Source organism: Lissotriton helveticus, chromosome 9 (genome assembly GCF_964261635.1).
Source record: "Lissotriton helveticus chromosome 9, aLisHel1.1, whole genome shotgun sequence".
Classification (NCBI taxonomy): domain Eukaryota; kingdom Metazoa; phylum Chordata; class Amphibia; order Caudata; family Salamandridae; genus Lissotriton; species Lissotriton helveticus.
The window spans coordinates 1,050,196,448-1,050,224,089 of record NC_136070.1 but is presented as its reverse complement, the minus strand read 5'-3'; the positions used below and the strand labels follow the sequence as shown (position 1 = coordinate 1,050,224,089).

General features: G+C 41.8%; 1 protein-coding gene across 1 annotated transcript in view; it reads right to left on the bottom strand.

The window, feature by feature from the left end:
* Window positions 1–27,642, bottom strand: part of SLC6A11 (solute carrier family 6 member 11) — a 763,151-nt gene that overhangs the window by 598,306 nt on the left and 137,203 nt on the right. The window contains exons 3-4 of the mRNA XM_078661403.1: window positions 13,078–13,212; window positions 7,376–7,516 (exon numbers count right to left, since the gene is read on the bottom strand). Coding sequence (XP_078517529.1) covers window positions 7,376–7,516; window positions 13,078–13,212 — 276 coding nt within the window. The remainder of the gene's footprint in view (window positions 1–7,375; window positions 7,517–13,077; window positions 13,213–27,642) is intronic.

The window sequence follows — 27,642 nt, the reverse complement described above, 5'->3', positions numbered from 1 at the left end:
TCTGACAACGCATTCTGCAAGAAGCACTGGAGAAAGTGCTCATGGCAGCAACAGTGTAGGAATGTGCTGATCAACAGGCTGCTAATATGGAAGCTGGAACAACCCAAAATTAACCAGCATTGAGTATGAAAAGTAAGTAGAAACACAAGGCAAAGGCCCACAGAGTGATGTCTCCAAAGAAAAAGAAACTGTGTTTCCGCTGTGGATTTTCCTTTCCACATGAAGGTAAATGTCTTGCCATCGGACAGCTATGAAAAGGCTGCTGGAAAGAAAACCATTCCATAATGGTTTGCAAAGCGAAAGAGAAAGTGTGTCAAGGAGAGACGAGAAGATGCACGTCAGAAAGTTCCAGAAACACTCTAGCCACTCCCACAAGGCCAAACAGCAACATCGACAAAGGCAAGTGGAAACATAACACAGTCAATAAGTATCAAATCAAATTAATCTACCAAAGGTTCTTTAACATCATCGTGCGCATGTGGGATTGGTCGTTTGCAAGCATGAACACAAATCTAAAAAGAATTGCCACACGAAGCAACAAAGTTAATTTGGACATTGTCCTAAATTTATGCTCAAGGTGAAAGCTTGCCCTACGACTTTTAATATGGTGGTGCATCGATAAACATTATGCCGGCAGAAAAGTACACAGAGTTATCTCTGAAACTACGTCTCACACTGTAGAGAACAAAGGTGCACATACTTGCAGAGTCAAGAATCCTTTGTACCGACCCATGCAGCACAAGAAAATGACCGAGCAAGCACCAATTCATGTCATTCAAGGTACGTCTTCCAGTGCATGCCTAATATGTTTCAATACCACTGTTGACATTCTGCTGATCTCTATTAACTACAACTTGAATGCCCATTCTGAAATAGTGAGTCAATTCCCAACAGTGTTTTATGGACTTCGGAAACTTAAGACAATGAAGGTGCACCTTCACAACATTCGCACTGTTGCACAGCGACACTGTTAAATTGATTTTCACTTTCAGGAAGCCGTTAATAAAGAACTAGAAACACTGCTAAAGCATGACATCATCGAGCAATCTACTGGTCCAACCCTGTGGGTTTCACCCTCTGTGGTGGTACCAAAAAAGGACAGTGGCAGTTCAGTGCGCATATGTGTTGATATGTGACAGACCAATAAAGCAATCGAAATAGAAAGACATCCAGGTCCACACATTGCGGACATGATCATGCAGCTGAATGGTGCCAAAGTTTTCTCCTGCCTTGATTTGAACAAAGGCTACCATTAACTTGAATTGGAATAAACCTATGGGTACTACTGTAACTTTTTCAACTCGTGTTGATTTGTTCAAATATAAAAAAAACTCAGTTTTGGGGTTTCATCAGCTGCAGAAATCTTCAGGATGTAATTTATTGAAAGAATTCAGCCTGTCATACAGGATTTTGGCTACATTGATGATATATTGGTATTTGGGCCTACAAAAAAGGAACACAATAAAGCACTCACACAAGAATGCCATCTGCTTGCTGATGTAGGTCTCACAGTAAATGCAGAGAAGTGTGAGTTTCAAAAAAATAGATTAAAATTCATTGGGCATGTTTTCTCTGAAAAGGGAATGACTCCTGCCCCAAAAAGGTACAAGCATTGTCGTCTACTGGCTCTCGAGAAGATGTGACCATGCCTTGATCCCTCTTAGGCATTGCCAGCTACTGCTCTAGGTACATTCGTGAATTTGCCACTGTGAGTGCCCCTCTGAGTGAACTAACAAAGCGAGATGTTCCATTTGAATGGACATCTGAATGTGAATGAAGTTTCAGGAAAACAAAACACGCAGTTCATAATGCAACTGAAAATGGCTTACTTTGATCCGAAATTGCATACAGAGATTGTGGTAGATGCAAGCCTGGTGGGGTTGGGCACGATCTTTGCCGAATACAAAGACAGACACATTGTGGCCTCTGCTATCTGGACACTATTTCAGAACAAACATGCTTATTCTCAACCTGAGAAAGAAAGCTTAGCTGTAATATGGGTGTGTGAACACTTCCATGTGTTTCTTCAGGGAAAGCCTTTTACCGTTGTCACAGATCATCAGGCTACTTTTTACGAGTGCTACAACAGTGTCATACTACAACGTCCAAAGCAGCTGAGGCCCACATCAATTTTATAGTAAAGTAATGTGTGCTTCCAGCTTTTTCTATTGAACAGATTCTTACTGCTACTAATACTGACAAAGGCATGCCTTAATGAAATCATTGCAATGCAATCATGGAGTAAACATACTCAAACTCTTACAGATGATTTTTGAGTACAAGAAATTTAAGAATGTTCAAAAATGACTTGACTTTCTGTTACACATGATGGTGTGATACTAAGAAGGGCAAAAATAGTCATTACCGGAAGCCTGAGGCAACAAGTTATGGTACTGCCACACGAAGGACATCGTGGCATTGCCACCGCTAAAAGAGCACTCAGGGATCGAGAGTGGTTCTGGCGCCTTGATGAACGAGTTGAAAGAGAACTTAAGCTTGGCATCTGTCTGTCTCCCAAAATGATTCAGCGTCCGCTGAATATGTCTGATCTCCTTAAGCAGGCCTGCGAGAAGATTGTGGTGGACTTCTTCAGACCCCTCAATAATGGACATCATCTCATGGTAGTTGTCAATGAGTACTCACGTTTTTATCTAGTGTAAGACTAATCATTAACAACACATGACAAAGTCATAGAGAAGCTGGATGATATTTTTACAGCATGGGGTGTTCTTTCCATTATCAAATCTCACAACGGTTAACTTTTCAATAGCAGAGAGTTAAAAGACTTTCTTAATCTTCTGAACATCAAACATCAGAAAAGCACACCTTTCTGGCCACTGGCAAATGGAGTTGTCAAATGCTTTATGAGTAATTTGAAAAGAGCAGTTCAGCAGCCTGCACTTAAAGGAATCGACCTCAAGTCAGCTTTACGCCCAGCCCTCTATACCTACCCTTCCACTCTTCTCTCTATGTCAGGAGAAAGTCCTGCAACCTTGCTGCTCAGAAGAGCTCTTGAAAGGAAGATAATACAATGGACCACCAGTCAGTAAACAGACCCTGATGAGATTTGTGTCACTGACACCTTTCACAAATGCAAAATGAAGGCGTATGCCGATAAGCACCAGTGCGCTCGAGACACGGTTTTAAAGAAGGGATCCAGGTTCTTGTCAAGCAAAAGTGGGCATGCAAGACTGATATTCTGTTTGGTGCTGAACTGCTAAGAGTTGTGGCAAGCAAAGGACACATAGTAACTGCCCAATGTCCTGGAAAATTCCCCCAGCTTGCTCTGTAGAGAATAAAATGGTTTTTATTTGCATTGGATTGTATTTTAGGTAAAATGAATGATTTATTAGTAATGGAATGTAGACAAGTTGACAATACATGAAAATGATACCTCTATTTTATTGTAGGTGTCTGCATGAAAATTAATTAAATAAAACAAAGAGTGCTTAAACTCAAGTCTTGATAAAGATGGATTTATAAGCTTTTCTCCATCGAAACGCGTCAACGCCATTTCCTGATTCACAATCCATCTACTGGACATTGGACAATTAAAGAACGCTTATCTCCATGCCCACAATATGATACAAGAACGGATGTGTAACTTGCTAAGACTAAGTTTTGTAGCCTAGCCTTTGTTCTTTCCACTCTTTCCATATCTTCATGCTATTTTATGATTATTGTTTTAAATGTATTGTTGCTTTATGAATTATTGTGATATGAAATGTATTGATTGATGGGTTAGCCTGGGTTTTTAAAGAGAATTTTGTGAGAATAAATTCTGGTGACATATTTTTTCAAATTGGTATGTTATATGTTTTTCCCTATTGCATATGGTTCAAGCTTAAAGTGTGTGAATGTGGTGATGGACTGTTAGAGATTATTAGGGTGGACTTTATTTACAAATTGGTTCCTCCCTGTTTAGAAATCTACCCAAAGGGATCCTTCTATTTTCACTCTGGAAAATCCATAACCAGAAACTCATCACACTTTAAGCATTTTCCCTCGATGTTTATCAGCTCCATATCTCATGAGTGAGGCAAGTCCACCTTAGTGCCCAAGTCAAGCATCCAACTCTATTCCAGGGATGCCAGATGAAGGCGCCCCTGCTGTCCCTCGTGCAGCTAGATCTGGAAGACTGGTATGAGCACCTTGATGACTCATCGAGAAGTTATAGTTTTTATTTAACAAAGGGGAGATGTTGTGTCCTATGTTTGTGTGTATGAGGCCTCTAGTGGTCCTTGGCAGACTTCTTATACAGATTACATAATCTGTTGAGTGTGGTTAATGACGTTTTTGACACAGTGCCTACATTTAACGGTTGCATGTGGAAAAATAAATGTGTGCAAACCAGAGCTCTGTGTGTGGCGTGTTCTGTTATGTGCTCCCAGGCTGGGGAGGACACTACACCACTTTACCCCTGTAACTTATTCAGGAGGCAAAATTGTCTGAGTATTGTCTGAGCATTTAGTACTGGGATCAGGAACAGTTCTAGTCTTTGAAGTTAGATCTGAAGCTCATAAATCTCTAATGCCCATAGGACATCCTAAAAGTCATTGGCTAGTGATTATTTTGGATTGGTGCACACTGAATAAGAGGTGTTCTTTCACCTGACAACGGTTGCAAAGCTGAAATTGGCCAGCCATCTTGAAATGGTAAAATGGCTAATGTATTTTAAATAAAATGCTTGCATTTAGAACTACACTGATGGGACAGTTTACATTTGAATTGTAAATAGCAGCAGAAAGTGTGCTAATTAGTTGGAAAAAGTAAAGCAAATCTCCTTTTTTCAAGACCCAACTGTTGTGAATATTAGGTCTATAAGTACAGTAGACATTTGTATTCAATTGCTAATAGGTAGGATTTCATATGTAGGGAAAACTCGGTTTGAATGAAGCAAACAACCATTTCAAGTCTACAAGATTTATATTGCTTCATGTTGGCCAAATCAAAGGTGTATCCAGTCTCATTTTCAGCTTATAACGCCATGAAGAGGCAGAGATTCACTCATTCACTCGAGAAGTTGTCAGGATACTAAGCCTTGAAGTCCCCAGCTCAACACACAGGTGTGTAAATAGGACAGGTACTGCTGACTGTACTCGATATGCTCTGGGTGAAGGGGGATGTTTGCCTGTACATTTCTGCTCTGCAAGTTGCAGATAAACTTTGTATACACTAATACAGCACACATAGAATGTATTGTGTAGACATGTCTCTACTGCATGGTGGGAGTTGTAGTGATAGCAGAGGCTCCGGTGAGAGGCACCTCTACAGAGACTATGGTGCTGTAGCCTCCAGAATTTCATATCCCACCTGCACTGCCATAACCATCATATATGCTGGGCATTTCCCCATTTTCATTAATGGTCACAGAGATGTCTACTAAGGTGGCCTCCTACATCGGCCGGCGTCAGACCTTCCTAATTTGGATTTAGACATGTAAACGAGAAAAATACTATGGTTTATGATGCCAGGCATTCCAATTTCCAAATGTATGTGTTGTGGTCTGTTCCAAAAATGTGGATGAGACAAGGAATAAAGCAATGAATGAATGGGAATGACTCACTGCCCCATTCTACTGGTGCATGTTTTCCTGCATTACAAACGTCTGGAAGACAACTAAACAGCCTTAGTGCTAAACCTAAAAAATGTGAAGTGTGGACTGGGGTCCCCAATCATCAGCTATTTCTCTTTTCAAGTGGCAATGAAGTCAGATAAAAAAGATATCTTCTTTTTAGAATTTTCAGCTAATCAGCCATGTGGTTTATTGGTATAATCTATGGAGGCATTCCTAAAGTCAGCATGCTGTGATTAGTTTTATTAGCCCCGGAGGATCTACTCTAAGAATGCATAACTCTTGGTTTCAAAGAGTATCTGGCATTTTGTAAGTGGAAAATGAATACAGAAACACAAACAAACAATAATTATCATGTTCAATAATTATGCAGCACCAACAAATGTTAGAATTTGCGCTTATATTTCACCAAGTTAAACAAGTCCTACAAAATATGCAACATAATTCTAACCGGAAAATACACATAAAGGAAACAATTGAAAGGGTGTTGACCAATTATGGATATTTTCTGATAAATGTAACATTTTTTGAGGGATTTTAATGCTGCATTTGAATTAGAATGCTGGCATAAAAATGATCTAAAATAAATGTATACATTGTGCTTATTAGACCCTGCAACGAATGCATCAATGAAATACTGATAGTGGCGATGTTTGCCCTAGGTGTGGAAAAAGAGATAGGCATCCAATTTAATGAGATAGAGTATTGATATAACATAAAAGCCCTGATTTTAATGTTGTTGGTCTTTTCCGACACCCGCTCAAAACCCCTGATTGTGGAAAGGTCAGAATTCCGAGTTGCATTTACCTATCCCAGTAACTACTGGGTCTATTAAATACCTCAGCCTTCCATACATTTTGGCGGGTCAGAACTGCTGAAATTTAACAAGGGAAAACAATATTTATAATCCCCTTGCGCCGCCAGAACGTCACTTTTTCCCATTAAAAGTGACACACTATTGGCGAAAGGAGCTCGTAATTACGCCTCACGGTATTTACTGAGACATGCAGATTTTGCAATAGTAAAAACCAAAATCTGCTTATTACTCCTCAAAACTCAAAATAAGTGCTATTTTTCACACCCGATAAATTCCGAACCCAACATTGTTGGATCTTAATATGTTCAATAGACAGCACTCTTAGTCTGAGAAACTCGACTCAGGACTACAGAATGTACCTGCTCAGCGTTGTCCCTATGAAAAAGAAGGGTACAGAAACCACTATGCTCATTGCACTTCGGGTTGCATTAGCCAAGAGGTGGATAGGGATGAAGTAGAAGCAACCTAAGAGTCCATCAGTACTGCTGTGGTTATCTGGGATGACGCAATGTTTACAAGCCAAGTGTGGCATTCAGGGAGTGCAAAGACTACTCAGTAACTCAAGCAATGAATCAGGTGTTTGGGAATTACCTTTGACAACCTTTATATACCATTCAGATGCCAGACCACCATAATGACATCTACTTGTGCCAACCACCGATAGTAATACCAGAATTGCTGTTAACTCTTATTTGTGATATACTAATGTTCTGACTGCAGATGGCTGATATTTTCATTGCATTTTCCCGCTATTAACAACGTATATAGTAACATGAAAAAAAAGTTATTGTGAGATACCCAAGTACCTTTCATGGTGTTGCTTGGGATTTTCTCCTTTGCCTTCACTTCAAGAGATCTTTCCTATTTGCATCTTGCTTTTTTGTTACAGCAATTAATACATATAAGATAAAGACAAAAAACTAGGAAATACATATTCGAACTTAAAATAGAAAAATGCATTAAAGTCACAAAATACATCATACCTGTGTTCCATTCATGTCCACACGTGGCCCAAGGAAGCTCTGCAGAGAAACAGTGGAACAGGTAGAAAATTGCCCATGCCAGAATAATGATATAATAAACATTCAAGTGTGCCTCTATGACCTGGGTGGCATATCCAATACCTGAAAAAGAGAAAGGTGAATTGGCATCATACACCTGATATAGGGGAAACTGCAAAGAGACTGTATTTTCAAAACATCTATACTTTTCTGTGGTCACCCGTATTCTCCAGTGACTGTCTCTATTCTTACACACGCACCTGTCACTTTCAATTGGACATTTACAAAAAAAAGCAGACTCCTACATTAGACAACAAATTTACCATTTAAATATTCGATTTGCCTGTTTTCAAAACAAGTCTTCAAGGTTGTAAAGTAATGGCGAAAAAAGGCAACCCTGGGCACCATCTACATACTTTTTAGTGAAAATGAGGACTCAGATGAGCATTTATTTCTAAATGTCCGTTTATTCACCAAGAGAGCACTAGGAAATTCATGCACATCGTAGGTTGCCATTTTTACACCTCCCCACTTAAGCTATGCTCAAATTCCACGAGTAAGCTGTGATAATTTCTGCTTGTGGATTGAAGAGCTTTTTTTTATCTCTGTTTCTCTATCATGAATGTTCTTCTGGTGCAGAAATGCCTTCTTCCTTTCCCCATATCATTTCGGGTTTTTAATGAGGAAAAAGTGACTGATGTTTTTCTCCTATTATGCCTGACACCTGACTCTGTGATCAATCTCCTGAGTGATATGGTGTCAGCTTCAGCATCTGTTTCGAATGCTCTGCCTTCCACCACTGACGGTGCAGCTCAAAGGATATCCTTTATGCTGCCCCCATCAATCAGATCAGGGCCTGCTGGTAACTGGAAGAGACGTTGCTGTAAAGTGCAGGTCCTTCTAAAGCAGCTGATCATGCAATGGTTTCTTGCTGCACCTCACAGACAACAACATCAGAGACCATCTCAATATCTCACTAGAATATCTACAGCTGACGACTGGCTATTTGATAAAACAGTGCATAAACCTCCGACTGCTTAGAATCCATTCAATTGGTGGAGATATAGATTTTGACCGTAGTTCTGTAGGTAGAGTTTTGAATTTTGCATCAGGTGGTTTATTTTTTTAATTATTTTCCAACATAAAATTATTCAACGACAAATCAATTGTTTTGCCCCTTTCCTTGTTGGGAAATTAAAATGCAAATATCGGAGCTGTAATACACCGGTGCTGTGCTTCTTTTCAACTAACAGCCAGGGGCTTTTTGTGTACTTTTGATTAATTATGATTACGCATACCCAGTTAACTTTCCTTTAAAAGACGCCGGCCGATTAAATGGCAATGTAGTAACAACTAGCCTCTCTGGTAGCACTGACCGAGTCATGTGTAACCTTGCCTCCTGGAATATTTTGGGACTACGTTCTAAACTGACCAACCCAATCTGGTGTAACTTTGTATCCAATCATGACATACTGTGCCTTCAGGAAATGTTGGCGAAGGAAATAATAAATATTAATGGGTTCAAAACCTTTCACACCCCAGCTGTTGAAGGGTTAAGTGGAAGGGCAAAGGGTGGGCTCTGTACCTACATCTCAAGTATCTTGAAAATAATTAAGCTGGAGATGTACGTGGAAGAAACGTTCTATCAATTGATACAAATTCATGTAGACACCAAACACATTATTATACTGGCTAATTTTTACAATAATATCCCCCAAGATAAAGTTGGGGTTATAGTAAAAAAATGGGTAAAGACGTTAATTCCCTGTATAGCGACAAGGTTAATGACAGGATGCCAATTCTGGTGGGGGGTTCTAACTGTGCTCTGTGTCCAAATGACTAGGGTAATCTATGTGATTTTATAAATGAAGAAGGGCTATGTGACTCGCATTTTAGGCATCCTATATTGGGGGATTTGTACAATGAAATAATTTCCGGTTTTGAACTGGGGTTTGCAAATGAATTCTGTGCTGTTTCTGTTCCCATGCCCCATACTTTTAATGGTAGAGGCTTTTGTACCACTATAGATTACATACTACTTACAAATAGTCAGGCATTTAGAATACATTTGTTTTCTGTAGACGATAATTCACTTAGTGATCATTTCCCACTCCGTCTTTCAGTCTCGTTGTCGATAATTAAATTGGTTAGTAACGATGAAGATGACCAGGCATTAGCAAATATAACAAAGGGTAGGACGAACGGGTACACTCTGCTCTGGTCAATGGTAGATCCTATAGTGATTACTAAACAAGTGGGAGCCAAATGTAAATCGGCCTTTGAGATCTGCTTGACGGAAGCTGCCTCCCCAGATAGTATTTTAGCATCTTCTCCTTTAATATCAGTTGCTATAAGGGAGGCTTTATTCGTCAAGAAACGATGTAAAGTTAAATCCCAGGAATGATTTGATCCAAAATGCATGCAAGCCTACGATACTTTGAAATTTAAATTACACAAAGTACCTAGAAATGTATTTGCTGTGAGGCTGGCGAGAAGAGAGTACAAGTGCACACATAAGGAAAGAAAACTCGCCCTGAGAAATCAAACCTGGAAATCTCTGCATGAAGCCGCTCTTAGGAAAGACAGTCAGGCCTTTTGGAAAGCAGTATAAGCCCCATTTTTGACTCCTAGAGGTGGCCCAACAATAGAAATTAACATACCTGTGGACCAATGGATTGAGCACTTCTCTAGGGTATATAACGGTGAGGGAATGTTTGATATGCAGTCAAGCAACACCCAAGGGAAAGATACCTAGGACCACTTGGCTCTTTATTCCAATCTTCAGTTTACCCTGGGGGAAGTGACTCGATCAATTTCTGCAAGCTTGGGGGGTAAGGCACCTGGGCCCGATGGGGTCCCTGTAGATTTATTCAAGTCAAATATGAAGTTGTGGGGGCCGATTATTACCCAGGTGATAATTGCTAGCTAACTGTAGAGACCGTTTTTGGGCAACTTGGGTGGAATCCATCATTGCCCCATTTTTCAAAAGGGGGACCACCAGGATCCTGGATGTTATAGGCCCATCTCTTTACTGGTGTCTCTGACCAAAGTAGTTGGTCGAATTATTTTAGAACATTTGCAAGATTGTGCAGGGGATAACAAAGTCCTATCTGATATCCAATATGGCTTTCGAGTGGGCTTAGGGACGACTGAACAACATTTAAAACTAGCAATCCTTGTCGGAATTTATACACAGGCAAAGGGGTAGGCTGTTTTTAGCGTTCCAGGATTTCACTGCAGTTTTTTTTTCCATGATGCACAGAAAGCTCTGGGAGATCCTCGAGTCGATGAGGGTGGAAGAGAATATTATCTATTTTTTTAAGCGCCTTTACAGTATGCTGGGGCTTGAGTACTATTTAGCCTGTCTGGTAAATGCTCGGTTCCTTTCCCAAATAAGGAGGGGGAATAGGCAAGGATGTGTCTTAGCCCTCTTTCTTTTTAATCTTTATATTAATGGTCTGGGTGAGGCGCTGTGTAAAGATAATCAAGAATTCCCTCAAGTAGCCGGTCATCCAATATTGCCCTTCTTGATGGGGATGATGCTTTTTTGATGTCACGTACGCAAATAGGATTGCAGAGGGTCCTCTATAGCTTTACTAGTGTTATGGGTAGTCTTGGCCTTAGAATGAACACCTTGAAGACTTATATAATGTGGTGTGGCCTGGGCAGCCAGAGATGTAGGGACATGTTTGTAGAAGGTCTGAAGATAGGGGTCACCAAGAGTCTCTCTTATCTTGGAATACGTTTTAATCAAAATGATTCATGGACCCAAGCATCATCAGCAAAAAAAAGCGTTTTTACGGACAACTATTGCTCTTGCAAATTTTTCCCAAAAACTGGGTAGGAGACCGTCAGTGGAGCTCATCCAGATTTATAAATCTCCACTGCCAAGTGTGGGGCAGGGATTTAGGGCTTTGCTGACATGTACCCGTTACAGATGGTGGAAAATACCTTTTTATAATTAATTTTGAGTGTTCCGAATATTACATCCTGATATTCTGCCACACGGAGCTGGGCCTGCCTTACATTTCTGATCTTATTAAAATGGAGCCAATTCTGCTGTGGCACAGAATCTGGGCAGAAGTAGAGACAAAGCTAAATAGGGACATCCTAATGGATAGCTTGAAATTTGAAGGGGCTTTAAAGATCCCATGGGTTAGAAATGTCAGGGATTTTTTTATGCGTGACTTAGGTCACATAGAGTATTTTACCGACCCGTCTACTATCAAGACGATCTCGAGAAAGGAGATAAAAAAGGAGGCTCTTCTGTTGCTGGACAAATTGAGAATGTCGGCAGAGATCATTAAGCCCACTGTCCAGCATAATCAGCAGATTCTAACTACTTTTAGCATTCAACCCTAACTAACTTTTGTACTGGGGGATCATGACAGGTTTTTATTGACCTGATGTAGGATGGGGATTTTCCACAGACTTGTTAGCTTCCCAGGTATGAATGACTGTGCCCAAGAATCACAAATGTGTCCCTGTGATAATCTTGTTGAACAATCTAGAATGCATTTTGTTCTATCTTGTCCATTTTACAAAGATTTAAGGAAAGTATGGATTATATCAATTTTAAAATCAATGGGGATCAGACAATGTTGCCCGGCGTTAAATTTACTACAACTTTTGGATAATGAACAGAGAGTGTGGAGGATAGCAATGTTTTCAAAGAAAGTTCTTAGTCTAAGGAAATGTATTGTGATTTAAGCACTGAAGTTCCAAAAGCAGCATTTGACAATTACTATCAATTTTAACATTATTCTGAATTTTATCTTTTATTTTTAACTATGTGTATGGAATTGCTGTTTTTATGAACTTTTATGATTGTTTCTAATAGCAATCGAATAAAGATATTTTGATTTGATCTGATTTGATTAATTACCTAAGAGTAATGTTGATGGATTGACAATTCTAAATGAGTCACATTTGTTTGGATGTGATTATTCTCAAGAGATAAGCCTGGGTAGATGTGATGATTCTTAAAGAATTAAGCTGTTTGATCATTTACCGTATGATACTGCATTTGTATAATTGTTCAACTTTTCCGGTACATATAATTTACTGGCTGTAGGATTCTATCTACTCCATTACTGCTAAATCTTAGTAAAGTGTCTGTGCTTTTCCCCTAAAACAGGAGCTGTACATTGAATCTTATGTAACTTCAATATAAATCCATGGTATGTTGTGCCTAACATGCATCTATGGCATGAAAGGTTAAATGACATATGTTGGTTGCAATGTGTATTTACACACCCACATACATGAGAAAGGAATGTGCCTGCCACATGCACTACTCTGCCCTGGCTGGCCTGCAATAAAACATCACAAGCAAAATGCTTATTTTTATATATTCATAAGTCTCTCCATAAGTGTGCCTTGTATCACCAAAGAGCATAGTGTTAATATTAAAAAATATGACCCACTACATATTGGAGGTTGGGTGCTCCCACAATGAAAGAAACCCCTAAAGCTATTTCACAGTACATGTTTTGCTAGGATGTTCCCAGAACTGGCCCAGATGGGTTTTACATCTTTATGTCCTATCGACACTTGGGAAAATACTAAACAAATACATTAAAATTATATCTTACTTGTAAAAAAAAACTCATTTAAATAAAAAATTAGATTTTAGATAACTTAAGTGGAGAAGTAACTTCTACTTTGTAAAAATGTACTGTTACCTTCAAATAATGGGCAGACCTTTCGCCAGCATGTAATGCCTCCTTCACTAGTGAATTGTCCAAGTGCAGTCTCCAGAAAAAACACTGGAATACCACAGAAAATGAAGAAGATGACATATGGAATAAGGAAGGCACCTGAAAAGAAACAATGGTGATGTTTATCATACCAGTAATGCACTGTAATATTCCCAAGAAAACAAGGATCCATGATCAAAAGTCATAACGTTTCCATTTTAGGTAGCATTAAAAATAATACATTAATAATATTTTAGTTTGCAATCAACAACATAATGTATGTTTAAAACAACAAAGGATGTAGGACAATACAGAGGTGTATGCAGAATTACACAGAATATAAACATATTTGATCAACAGTCAAATCATTCAGATACATTTAAACCTTGTTCTAAAGCACTAGCACCAGGATGAACAAAGACTAAAAATGTACATATTTGGAGTTGTTTTCCATGCTTGTTAACATTTTAATATCATCCAATGACCCCATAACAACAGTGAATACAAGAGTATGTGTAATAGGTAAAACTTCGGTGATGTTCAATAAATTATATAAAATGCCGGTGATGAACCATTAAACAGTCGCTGTGCATCTATTCCCCTCCTGAGGCGGAAGCCGGGAGGTAGTTGTTTTATTTGCTTGCGTTTTCTTATGTCCTGCACTTTTTAAAACTCGCTGAACCTTCAGCTTTTAAAACTCACTTGCACTCAGCTTTATCACGAAGCTTAGCAGCACTGTCCAAATATTGGTTTGACCTTGTGTGATTTACCCTGTTTGACTCACTAAGTGGTGGGAATTTTCCTCCTGCCCCCCGCTTGACTTAATAAGCGCTACCGACTCTCCCTGCCACTTGGACCAACCTCAGCCGATCTGGGCACTGAGACAGTCGAGTCCCGGGCAGGTTGAATCGACTTTGGCGGCCATCTTTGTTTGGGGCAGCGCTTACACGCTCTCTATTGGCCACTATAAAAGGATATCCAAGACCAGGCTATCTAACTCGCTGTGCACCTATTCCCCTCCTGAGGCGGAAGCCGGGAGGTAGTTGTTTTATTTGCTTGTGTTTTCTTATGTCCTGCACTTTTTAAAACTCGCTGAACCTTCAGCTTTTAAAACTCACTTGCACTCAGCTTTATCATGAAGCTTAGCAGCACTGTCCAAATATTTGTTTGACCTCGTGTGATTTACCCTGCTTGACTCACTAAGTGGTGGTAATTTTCCTCCTGCCCCCGCTTGACTTAATAAGCGCTACCGACTCTCCCTGCCACTTGGACCAACCTCAGCCGATCTGGGCGCTGAGACAGTCGAGTCCCGGGCAGGTTGAATCGACTTTGGCGGCCATCTTTGTTTGGGGCAGCGTTTACACGCTCTCTATTGGCCACTATAAAAACGGAAGGTCATGCCTCCGCGCAGCGGACGCGACCAGGAAGCGGCCATTGCCGTGAATAAGGTTTTACATTGTAATCCCCCATCCCTTATCTCTTATGACAGTGCAACGCTCAAGAATTTTATGCCCAATCACTGTACCCTGGTAGATATTTCCCCTCAGGATCTCACTCCACACCCACCTTTTATACCTTGTAGCCTAGGTCAGCCTAATAATGACTCAAGGCATGAATGTTTCATTTCTCGGTCCTTGGCACCCATTCCTTCCATTACACATACATTAACTATAAAATCTGGTATGATTAACTGTCGCTCTTTAGCAAAACACTCTCTCGACATTGCCCATACTCTGGACGAGGAAAAATGGGACCTCCTATTTTTAACCGAGACCTGGTTGGGGGACGAAACTAATCCCGCTATACATTTAGCCATACCTCCTGGCTATAGCATATTGTGTGCTAACAGACAAGGCTCTCGCCCGGGAGGGGGAGTTACCATAATATATAGATCCCATTGGACCATTTCCTCCTTCCCTTATAAACAACTGGAACGCATTGAAGCACTCCCCTTTTGCATTAAAATAGCCGCCAATTTCACCTTCTCTGGCCTTTTGGTCTACCGCCCCCCGACCTCAAAAATACATCATCTACCGGATTTCTTAGACTATGTCTTGCAATCATCATTGCGTTATGCAAATTTTTCCCTCCTTGGGGATTTTAACCTTCATGTTGATAATCCCTCGGACCCTACTACACTCAATTTTTTATCCACTCTATCAGACGGAGGACTAATCAAACTTATCTGCAGTCCACACATAAGGCTGGTCACACTCTGGACCTGATCTGTACCAACCTGGAAGGACTATTCACAAGTAAACCCCTCCCGGTGATTTGGTCCGATCACTTTTTTATTCCGTTCTCATTTTCTCTGCACCAACAAGATCGTTATATATGCCCGGCTAAACTACAAGGTAGAAACTGGAGTAAAATCTCCCCTGATAGTCTAGCCTCCCATCTCTCACCCATCCATCTTTTGGACACGGTCTCTAACTTAGACGCCAGATTGACCAACTTCAATGGTTGGATCTCTTCCGCCATCGACCGCCTTGCCCCTATTAGGCCCATTAAAACCTATCGCTCTGCTCCCTCTGCCCCCTGGTACTCCGATGAGCTCCGAAAAAGTAAATCAGCATGTAAGCTCCTTGAGAGACGCTGGAGAATAAACTATTCTCCCGAACGGAAGCTCCATTACAAATCTGCCCTAAAAGAATACAGGAAAAAAATAATCGAGCATAAAAGAATCTTTCTGGAAGAAAAAATTCATCATGCACATGGATCATCCAGGGAAATATTTAATACAGTCAGAGCCTTCACCGACCCCCTGGCTCTTAAACGACCTCCTCTGGTGTCTCAAACACTATGCAATAGTCTTTCCGACTTTTTCGAAAATAAAATTGCCACTATATACAATACTTTCCCCAGCAATATTAATCCAGAATCTTGTACATCCAACACTGTCACCATTGGATCAGACTGTACGTTCTCCAACTTTAAAGAGATCACTTTAGATCAATCTCTTAAAGAACTGTTAAAATGTAAATCTGGTTCTCCCCTTGATCCCTGGCCTGCCAAGCAATACAACTCTTTGGCACCTATTCTCAACCCCATTTTGAATGGGATTTAGAATGATTCTTTACAAACCGGTGTCTTCCCAGACGCATGGAAACATGCTTGGTTGGTCCCCATATTAAAGAAAGCTAATGCCGACCCTAGTGAACCCTCCAACTACAGGCCTATCTCCCTTCTTCCAGCACCTGCCAAAGTGCTCGAAAAACTTGCACAGCAACAACTGGCAGGTTTTTTAGAAACACACGGTGCCTTTCATGACTCTCAGCATGGTTTTAGACCAGGGTATAGCACTGAGTCAGCACTAATCGAGATGGCCGATGCCGTTCGCTGGAGGTTGGACGAGGGATCAAGAGCGGTGTTGGTGTTGCTCGACTTGTCGGCAGCATTCAACACCGTCTCCCACCCCCTCCTCGTTGACCACCTCCAATCCAAAGGTATCCAGGGTACGGCCTTAAAATGGATTACATCTTTTCTGTCCAACCGGACACAGCAAGTATTCACTCCCCCCTACACCTCGGACAGTCGTCCGCTTCTGTAAAGGAGTCCCCTCCTATTTAATGTTTATTTTTCACCCCTTGTTGAAATCATCGCTCAAACTGGAATCAAGGCCACTTCCTATGCAGATGATATTCAAATTCTATTTTCGTTCAATAGCACCACAGAATTCACCTTTGAACCATTAAAAAATTGCCTACGCACCATTGCCCAGTGGATGGACAATAATTTCCTCCGGCTTAACGCGGGGAAAACTGAGGTACTGTTCTTTCACAAGCCTTCCCCCTTGGATCCCAACATCTGGTGGCCTCTTGACTTGTGTTCCCCCCCCCCCAGCCTAAAGAATCGGTGAAAAATCTAGGGGTCGGATGGGATTCCAACTTATCATTTCAACAACAAGTACATACGGTCTCGGCAGCATGCTTTGCCAAAATAGGGATGGTGAAAAAGTTCATCAATTTTTTACCTAACACCACCAGGAAGATTATAGTCCAGGCGCTGATTACTTCGCACCTGGACTACGCCAATGGCTTATACACCGGACACCGGACTGTCTGTAGGTCTATGCCATCGACTCCAGACAGTGCAGAACGCGGCGGTACGGCTGTTTGGTGGCATTCCCCTACGTGAGCACATCTCGCCCCACCGGCGTAGACTACACTGGCTGCCCATACAAAAAAGGGCAGAATTTAAAGCATTAGTGCTGGCCCATCGTGCTATGAGGGGTATGGGTTCTGCCTATCTTTCCACCTGCCTCTCCCCCTATAGTAATACTAGGCTCCTTCGCTCTTCTTCAAAAAACCTGCTCACTACTCTCCGATTCAAAAAAACCCGCTCTGGCGGAAAAACTTTTCAAGTTTGTGCTTCTGCCCTCTGGAATAAGCTACCAATCTCCATCCGGATGATTCAGGAAGAACTCCCCTTTCGGAAAGCCTTAAAAACTTTCCTGTTCTGCTAACTCTCTTTCCAACAATCATCTAACTCAACTTAAGATCGCACAGCTGCGCCTGGACACCCCGTTGGGGTATCTGCGCGCTTTATAAATACACTAAATAAATCAATAAATAAACAGTTGAGCAGAAAATACTAGCACACACATAATTTAGCATCCAAGCAGGAGAAACTGGCAATCTCCAAAGGGGCCTTTCGATGGCCTCCCCCTCCTTTGAAGAGAATTTAAGAAGTCAGTCTTTACAGGAAATTATAGGGATGCACTTGTGATGCATCATCCAGAACCATTATTTATCAACATCTGAAAATCATGTATGTGTGATAATAATAAATAATCCACATTTGTAAAGCACAAACAATCAACTTTAAGGGTCTCCAGGCGCTGGGGGGCGTCGAGAAGATAAGGCAAGCTATTTCCCAAAGTCACATGGTGCTGGGCTAATCTGCCACCGGCGATCGAACCATGAGCCCCAGACTCCAGCGTCAGTCGCCCTGGCTGCGGCGCCACACCTCTCCCCCATGATCAGGAAAATGATGTGGTTACTGTTCAATATGAACCAGGTTTGTTCAATGTCTAAGCAGCCTGATTTGGAGTGCTTCTCAAAAAAAACGGTGCTGCTCATTATGCCAGTCCATTGAGCTACCAAGTGCCAGTGAAGCCAGGAACCAATCTGCGATTGCTAAATCACTTAGGAGTGGTGTCTGAACAATTTTCAGATTTGGGGTGCAGCCATCCATCTTACATTGCTGAACTGATAGAGATTCTGAAAAATCTAAGAATCACACAAATAACCAGTGTAACAAATTAGTCATGCCTATTTAGCAGAAGAGTATTAAACGTGTGGTATGTAACTGGTGTTGCTTTTAGGAGTACACTGCCTCAAATATATTACAAAAGCATGGTCTGATGGCAGCACATTTTCCATGGACATGACCACTATATTTAGAAAGACATACACTTTTACTTATAAAACTATATAGCGCTCAAACGATAATGTGTGCGAAAATTGGATTAAGGACGAATATTTTTCATTTGCGAATCAGTGAGTAAATTGTCTTTATTTGTTTTAATTGAATTAAACTCTTTTTCCATAACACTACAGACTTTAAAAAAAGTTTCATTTGTTATTTCCTAACTGTTTATTAATTTTGAAATATTGGTACGGTTCATTTAGAGGTATTTAAATGTTGTTGTGTGGTAACAACAACCTACAGCCTTTCCTTTCACACCAGCCAAGTTGTCACATCGTTCACTCTGTACAATTCCCATACTTTGCAACACGAGAAAGAAAAGTAAAAGTTAAAAGAATAAGCATCAATTTGTCAGATGTCAATACTAGACTGCCATTTGAACTCTTTTCTTTGAACAAACTTAAAAGTCATCTTTAATGCTTGCTCACCTCCAGAACTCCAGCGTGGTTATTTTGGGGATGCTGCGGCACCCACTGCACCCCTACTTACAGCCATTAAATCACTTAGGCTGTGGCAACCAATGCACAACCTAAGAAAGTCTCTGTACAATAGTGCCATTTTACTAAGCAATCTAGCACCCGTATAGCAAGTCCCATTAGCCGTACAGAGTTACCTAAGGTCACAACGTCTCCAGACTGCTGATGACAGCTTCTTCTCCGGTGTATGCTCCTGCATACTGAAGCCAATGGCTGCCACCAAGAGCTTGCATCCCTTCCCTTTACGTACCTTTTATAGCATTTCCCAAGTGCACAGCATTGGGCATGTAGCAAAGTATGGCAGTTAATAATTTCAGGGGGTTGGCATCCTTGCTCAACCAACATCAATCTTTACTTGATTGCTGCTAAAACTGGCAACTTTCTATTGGTCACAACAGATCATCAACTTCTAAAACTGCACTTCCCCAGCTGAGAACGTTTCCACATGATGCTCATACCACATTTTGACCCATCATCATCTTATGAAATAAGGTCAATGGCTCACTGAAACCAATTTCACAATATGCAGATAAACAAACATAGGTTACGAATTATTATTCAATAAAATGTTTCCTGTTTAAATTTGTATCTGCTGTAAAATATTGGCAAGTGCGTTTCGCTATTATGGTCATGAACGAAAAGGGCGTAGGCTGCCTTGCAGAGACTTGCTTCACCCCTGATATCAGTGTCTTTATCTCTAACCTGGTTTCTCCAGGATATTGCAGTTTCTACCGAGCAACATGCCAATGATGCATGTGATCTCCAACAGTGGCAATAGCACTTTCAAAACATTATTCTTACTGAATCCTGAATTGTAAAGTGGGTTAGTATGTATAACAATCACCATTCTGCTCACTCCTAAACATTCCACAATGTGGTACTTCATCACCAACAATGTTGTAGTCTACAAACCTTTCCAGACCTCTTTATTTCCTCTGATGTCAATCCAACAAATCCACAAAAGAGCTGCTCTAGCCTTTGTGATGGGTTGTCTTTTGTCATGAAGATAAAACACAGCTCTGCTCCCCTGCTATTTTAGTATGACGGCGGAGTAGCACTTCCAATCTCGTAGCAGGCCAATACTTATATATCAATGACAATGGTCTCCCAGTTTAAACTTTCTTGATCATGGTATAGGTTCTAATTTGCCTCTTTATCCAGGCAGGTGGTGGGCTGTGTGCGGTTTAATGTTCTTTATTCAATTTGTTTAGTGTATTTTAGGTGTAGCATGCTTCCTATGCATTGCAATGGTTTTAATTAATCAAGTAATAAATAAATACAATAAAATTGAGATAGTTTCTTATCATAAAAATGCATTTATATTTACTCCATGCAAGGGCAGTATGAATTTAGTTATATATTTTTAACGTGGAGAAAATGAAAAACAAAATATAAGTGATCATGCACATTTGCCTTCTGTGTTGACCTTCAGCTGATGGATATGTACACCTGTTTTAAGTCAGCATATAGAAACAACTATACATTTTGCCTGGCTATCTACAACGTTCGTGGATATTTATGTCTGAAATTGAATGCAAGAGTACCCTAAAAAGAATAAGGACCTTATCTAGATTTCGGCAGATGTCCTCCTATGTCACAAACATTACAGGTGTCCCGTCTTCTGTATTACAAGAGTCATTGATTACAATGCGTGTGTAGGACAGAGAAGAGGAGGTCCACATTTGTGACGAGTGTCCTGTCTGGCAAGCTCTAAATAGGTTCCTAAATCTCTGAGTTTTTCTGGGGGCTTTTTAACCCCTTCACTGCGGCGGCTATTCCGCCGCAGTGCTAAGGGGGCGGGGGGGTCACACGGCGGGCACATGCTGGTGATGGACCTGCTCCGTCACCAGCCGCGGTTGCCCTGTGTTCATGACGGAGTGGTTCCGTCACGGCCCCGCCCGCTCAATGGAACGCTCAGCGCAGGCGCGGAATCCGCGCCGAGCGGGCCGTGACGGAACCACTCCGTCATCAGCACAGCGCGACCGCAGCTGATGACGGAGTGGTTCTGTCACCAGCAGGGGAGGGGTTAAATTGAAACCTGGAGTCCTCCAGACCTGCTGCAGAATCCTCTACTATCATAGCTGGCTGAAAACCAAACATTGTATGTGCAGGACACCTCAATGCTGACATGCAGCACCTACATTTATTCCACTACAGCCCTTATGTCATTAAAAACAGTCTCAGCATAGACAAAGTGAGCACTCCAATATAAACGAGAGTTGACCAGCTCAACAGTTTTAGAGAGGGTACTCACTACACAGGATTAAATGCCTCTAATGTTTTAGGAAAATTACTAGATTTGGAACTAGGGAGAATAGCAGCCAGACATATACGGGAAATCATAGGGCAAGTAAGGTAGTTGGGCTGAATAATGATGAATCCTCCCAGAATCGTTCAGAAATACCACACTGTAAGTTACCACACACCATGATATCAGGACTTTCTGTTGTGGTACTATCACACTAGAATGGTAAGGTGTGCTGTACAATAGTTAACAAGAAAGCTATTTTGAAGGGGCCACCAAGAATGAGAAAAAACACTTACCTTTACCCAATAACGCATCACTAACAATCACCAGAAATAGGTCTTCTAGAATGTTGCTTTCCTTGATGATGTTGCTTGTGCATGTACATTTCACTTAATGAGCATATTTTACGAGTACTAATTGAGTTTTTTAAACTCACAAATGTCATTTGTGCATTTGTAAACATCTTTACTCACCTGGAGATTTCTATGGCAGGGGAGCGGGTGTTCAAGGTCAGAAAAGCACAATGTGAAACCCAGCAACATTACCGATTTGTAGATATTCACTAAATCGTCCCTGGTAATAGTCAATAATATACTTATGAAATTGGTAACAGTGAATCACTTCCCAAGGCAGGAAAGGAAAGGTAACAGCCACCAAAATTAGAGATGGTGCCAGGGTGGTTGTTTCTTCCTGGTAGAACGTGTTCATCAAGAAGTAAAACTTAGTGAGTAAAATTACCCATTTTCTTCTGCAAAAATATATGCATGTAGCTATTGAGTAAACAAAGTTCTCAAAGCTTTAGCATAATTATTTTAAAAGCTGTGACACGCTCTGGTATACATGCATAACCTGGAACAAGTTCGAGAATTCCATCAGTCATTCATCTGTACCCAACATAAACATGTTTTTTGCATTTTTTGAAAGATTAATAAACTTTCAGAAATTTCCGTCTATTTCACCATAGAGAGATCTCCATCCCAGTGGTGGAAATTGCCCTATGGCATAGCATAGGAAATTTGACCACGTATAATAAATATCAATGTTAATTATTTTTGTATGTTTATTTTAATTTTTAAATAAAGGCAACTTTTGCGGATTTTTCTTTGCCAGTCACTAACCTCGGGCTGTGGGGCTCTGACCCGAGCTCCGCTGTCCTGCTGCCCTGCTGCCTGCTCCTCGTGCTGTGAGCGCGTGTGCCCCGCTGTGGACTCGGACACTCTGCTGCCGGACCTGGTGCTGTGAGCGCGGTGTGCCCCTGCTGCTAAATTGGCCCCCCGCCGCCGCCTACACGGACATCAAGCGGCCGCCGAGCGGGGGAACCACAGTATCCAGAAGGACCTGGGAACTTTCACCCACCCACCCACGCCCACTTCCGGCGCCTCCAGGTGCTAAAAACATCGTTGTGCCCTCCGCGTCGCGGGACACGCCGGGCTAAGCCCGGGCAAAGGGCGGGCCCTCTGTGGCCCTCAGAGGCCTGAGGAGACCGGACTGGACCAGGACCCCTGTCTAATTTGCACTGTGAGGTACACACACTTCGCTGACTCTATCTAGTCTTTGTTATTGCTTGCTAGCAGAAAAGTGTAATTGTATTGCCATCAGAAGCAAGGCATTACCACCACCAGTATACCCAAACTGTATTGATCATCTAGCAATGTCTAAACCAAAACAATCTGTTACTCCCTGCAACACGATGGACAATTATCTAGTTTAGGTGGTGGCCAAAATAAATAATGAACGTAGGTCTTCGCTGGGTCTTAGTCCAACACCAATAGTTACTCCATTGGAGACCCCAATGGTGAATCTTCTGGAGTTGGGTGATATTAACGAAACTGTAGCATTCTCCCAACTTAGCACTGACAGCCCTATGTTGAATGCTTCCACTAATTCAAACTTAGAAATAATAGCGGAAGATGATTTGGTTGACCTACAAAAAGATATAGAGCTAGTTGAGGATAAATCTCCTCCTCCGGCGCCTGTTCCAGCGCCGAGAGTAGCCAAAGGGGCCAACAAATACCAACCTAAGCGAGGCGGGCTCCGATCTAGTAGGAAAAGACCTGCCACCCCTCCTAGTAAAAGTAACATAGAAGAGGCAGGGAGAGAAGATGATGGTAACATGTTGTGGGATGATGCCAATATTAAGAAACTTATGGGTATGTTGGACTCGAAGTTAAGTAGGATCATCAAACCCCTGTTATCTAAGATTGACCACCTCACTGAAAAAGTTAATAAACTTGAGGGTCTTTTGAAAAATACCAACGATAATGTGGAGTCTATACCTAACCAGGTTGTAAGCATGTTAGAGGAAAAAGATAATACGGACATTCAACTAGGAAAGGGGAAAGAACAAGTAGCCCCAACCCATTCCTCAATACCAAATCTAGGACTAGGTACACACACCTTATTAGACGATGGTCCCGTAGCAAGACCAGTGAAGACCGAGGAACCCGGCTTAGATGCTGGACCGGTAGAGTTAATCGTAGAAGCCTCCTCTATGATCCTGGTCCAAGCTAACGTTCCACTCTTGAAATTAGGCCAGGTAGAATCTCCCCAATCATTACAAGATAAAGCGTTGCTCTGGTTGAGCAATAACATGCATATGTCTTCATGGGGCAAACAAAAACTGGCACAGGATTTGTCAACAGCAAGAAGAGTGAAGTGGATAGGGAGCAACACTAAAAAATTTGCGGGGGACTGTGTGGTACTAAATTTTAAGGGACCTGAAGTACTGCCTGAAGTCTTACTTAATCTATTTCCCCCCCAACGTAGAACAGCAGAAATAATTCCACTCACACTGGACTTCTTTTATAGTAGAAGAGGTCTTGTAGCAAATCCGAATATTCTTAGGACCAAGTGGTCAGTTGTGGGAAGTAGAAGAGGATGGGGTGTCCCAAATCTTGATCAAGGCTTGAGCATTGAAAATAGGTTTTCTGCCCTTTCTAATTTAAATGAGTGCGATTGACTGGAAGAGTTTAAATATGTGCAAGGGAACACCCAGGGGAGGAGCACAAACCTAATTACTACCAATATGGTGTGCGCACAAGCTATTCAGCAGGCAGGAAATTGTAGCGAATCAAAAGATTCTAACGCAAGGGGAAGGGAAAATATTCTGCACAATAGAAGCTTCTATCCCGAAATTGTAAGGAGCACCAGTGGGTTGACGGAGCAGGACTCATATGACCAACTGAGTGCCCCCGCAGCGGTCTCAGAGGTTGTAACCACTTTGACCGCTGAGCCGGTATGCAGTGTTACAAGGTTAGGTCAAGTAGAGATTAAAACGGGCAATCCTATCCTGACCCTTATGTCATGGAATATTGCAGGCATAGCGTCTAAAATGGTAACTCCTGAATGGTGTAATTTTATTGATAATTATGATATCATTTTACTGCAAGAAACCTGGACTTTAAGCCCGGTTTTTCGCCAGGGGTATGTGAACTTTCATATTCCAGCAACAAAAAAACGAAAAGGCCGTCCCTCGGGAGGGCTGTTGATATGGATACGTCAGTCACTGGACTGCACAATAATACAAAGATCACTGCCAACTAATGATATCTTAGCACTTAGAGTGTGATGGGGCAATGGCCAAGAAATTTCACTTTTCAACATATATGCTAGGGGGGTGGGGGCCGGAAAAACCTCAGAAGTAGTATCTGTCCTAGAACAGGAGCTGGAGCTCCTACCCCTGGAACAACATATCATGGTAGGGGGGGACATAAATTCTACCTTTGAACCCTTGGGTGAGGAGGATAGGATTATGACAGAGGAGGAGGATAATAAATGGGGAATACCCCAGCTTGAGGTGCCTGCCATTAAGAGATGGAGTGCAGTGGCCATCCAAATGAAAAGTCTTTGCCTGGCAAGAGGCCTAAGAGCGGCTAATGGGCGCACGTCCTCTGACCGCAATGGGTCCAGTATGTTTAACAACGGCCGGGCAACCAGCAGAATTGATTATTTCTTGGTAGATGTGAGGGACTGGAGCAAACTGATAGATATGGTTGTGGAAACAAGAATAGAAAGTGACAACAATCCTCTGTGTATGACTTTCCATCCATATCAAGGGGCTGTGGGGCATAGTACCTATGTGGAAAGGGTCACCCAGGACATAGCCTGCACAAACAATCAGCGCCACCTGAAATGGAATAGGCTTGTAGAAGATGTGGAGAAAATAGTTGACCTGAAGAGAGCAGTGATTGAGGAAATAAATGAGATAAAACCCCATGTTGGGAAGGTAAACTTCCAAGATCACATGATGGTGGCCCACACTAAATTCTTCCACAGATTACAGGCCTTTTTCATAAAAACGGTTAACCTTAGCATGGGTAAAAAACATCTCCCCAGACTGGGTTGGTACGACAAAAGCTGCAGATTGGCGCGCCAAAGCTTGAGTATTGAACTAAGAAGGGGAAACACTGTTGCAGTTAGAAAGGCTAGGGATATATATAGATTAACACAAAAACAAGCTAAGAAAACATGGGACGAGGAGCGCTGGTGTGAACTCAAGCATGCCTGCGCAGCCAAAGATTCAAAGCTATTTTGGTCAACTGTAAAATGGGATAGGGGAGGTATAGCCGCCCAACCACAAAACCATGTCCCCAAAAACAAGTGGACCGAGTTCTTTAAACCTCAATACGCCCTTAGCCTAACGCAAGTCATTGACATTACACTTCCAACTGTGTACTATAATCATGAAGTGTTCAATGAAAAGGATGTTAGTATCGCTTTGGAGTGTGTAACGGGGGGAAGAGCCCCGGGCATGGACGGTATACCAGCAGACGTCTTCCTAAGTGATCGGAAGTCATGGTGCACATATTTCTCATGGTTAGCCAATGCAGTGGCCATGGGAGGGGAAGTGCCTCCATCCTGGAAGGGTGCGGAAATTATCCCCGTATTCAAAAAAGGTGACAAATCCCTCCCCAACAACTATCGACCCATCAGTCTCATAGATACAGCTCATAAACTGATGGGCCGATTAGTACAGAATAAGCTGCAAACTTGGATAGAGGATAACAACATCTTGTCGCCCTACCAAGCGGGTTTTCGCCCCTTGACTAGTTCTATAGATCAGGTCTTCTATTTCATGGCCATCTACTGGAGAAATGTAACATTAAAAAAGGGTACCCTCTATGCCGTCTTTGTGGACCTAAGAGCCGCATTTGATTTAGTACCTAGGCAAAAGCTGTGGAGGACTTTGGCCGAAGCAGGAATAAGCCCAGAACTTCTCACTCTCCTCGTGCGTCTGCATGAAAATAATTATGCTAAAATCAGGTGGGGGGCGCAGGGAGAAGTGACGGAGTCATTCCCAATAGAGCGGGGAGTGCGGCAAGGGTGTGTCCTGGCCCCAACATTATTTTCCATTTAAATTAACGGTATTGTGGACTACCTGAACAAATCTCCAAGTGATGCCCCCAAAATTGCAGGCTCATATGTCCCCGTCCTCATGTTTGCGGATGATACGCTTATATTGTCACGCACTCCAAGCGGTCTCCAAAAGGCTGTAAATGCATTTGGCGATTTTTGTGATAGTCGGGGCCTTGAGCTGAACACTACTAAGACAAAGTTTATGTGTTTGAACCGCCAGTCCACATTTAAAGGTGCAATTACTTATAAGGGCACTCCTCTAGAGAAAGTTGATGCTTTTTCCTATCTAGGAATAACGTTACAGGATAATATGAAATGGAAGTCTCACATTAACATGGCAGTACTAAAGTTTAGCCAGCTTGCAGGAGCAGTCGCACTTAAACATAGAGCCTCGCTGACAAAGCCAATAAATTGTGCCCTTGAAATCTACAAAATGAAAGTCCTGAGTGCTTGTATGTTTGGCTCTGAACTTTGGGGTTTCTCAAATCTAGCAGACCTGGGCTTAGCGGAAAATGGGTTCTTGCGTCGGCTGGTAACGGTCCCGCAAAGTACACCCACAATCCCATTGAAACTGGACCTTCGTCCGAGAAGCATTGAGGACATAGCGCGATTGCGCCCATTCTTGTATTGGGGGCGCCTGATGGTGACGCCGGAACTAGCCCACTATGCATCGGCATTGTTAGATGTTGTTAAGTTTGACCAATTTCATTGCATAGTTTGGCTGAAAGATCTGAGGGGTCTACTGGCAAAGTTAAAGCTGGACCATCTTTGGGGTAATATGGATGTGACAAAGTTTCCAACTAAAGCAAACCTGAAAGAAATATATTGGGAGATGGTGTATTTTTCAATCTATTGTGCTGGGTCAAGAGCTAACCTATCTGGCCGCTTTTTGGATATTAAAATGGTTCCATCCTGCGAAGCTTATTGGGATATAATTGAAAGGCCGCGTGACAGGAAGTTATACTTCCAATTCAGAGTCGGAACACTCCCAGTAAATGCTTTTAAAAAACATTGGTTTCCACCGTGGGATGAGAACTGTTA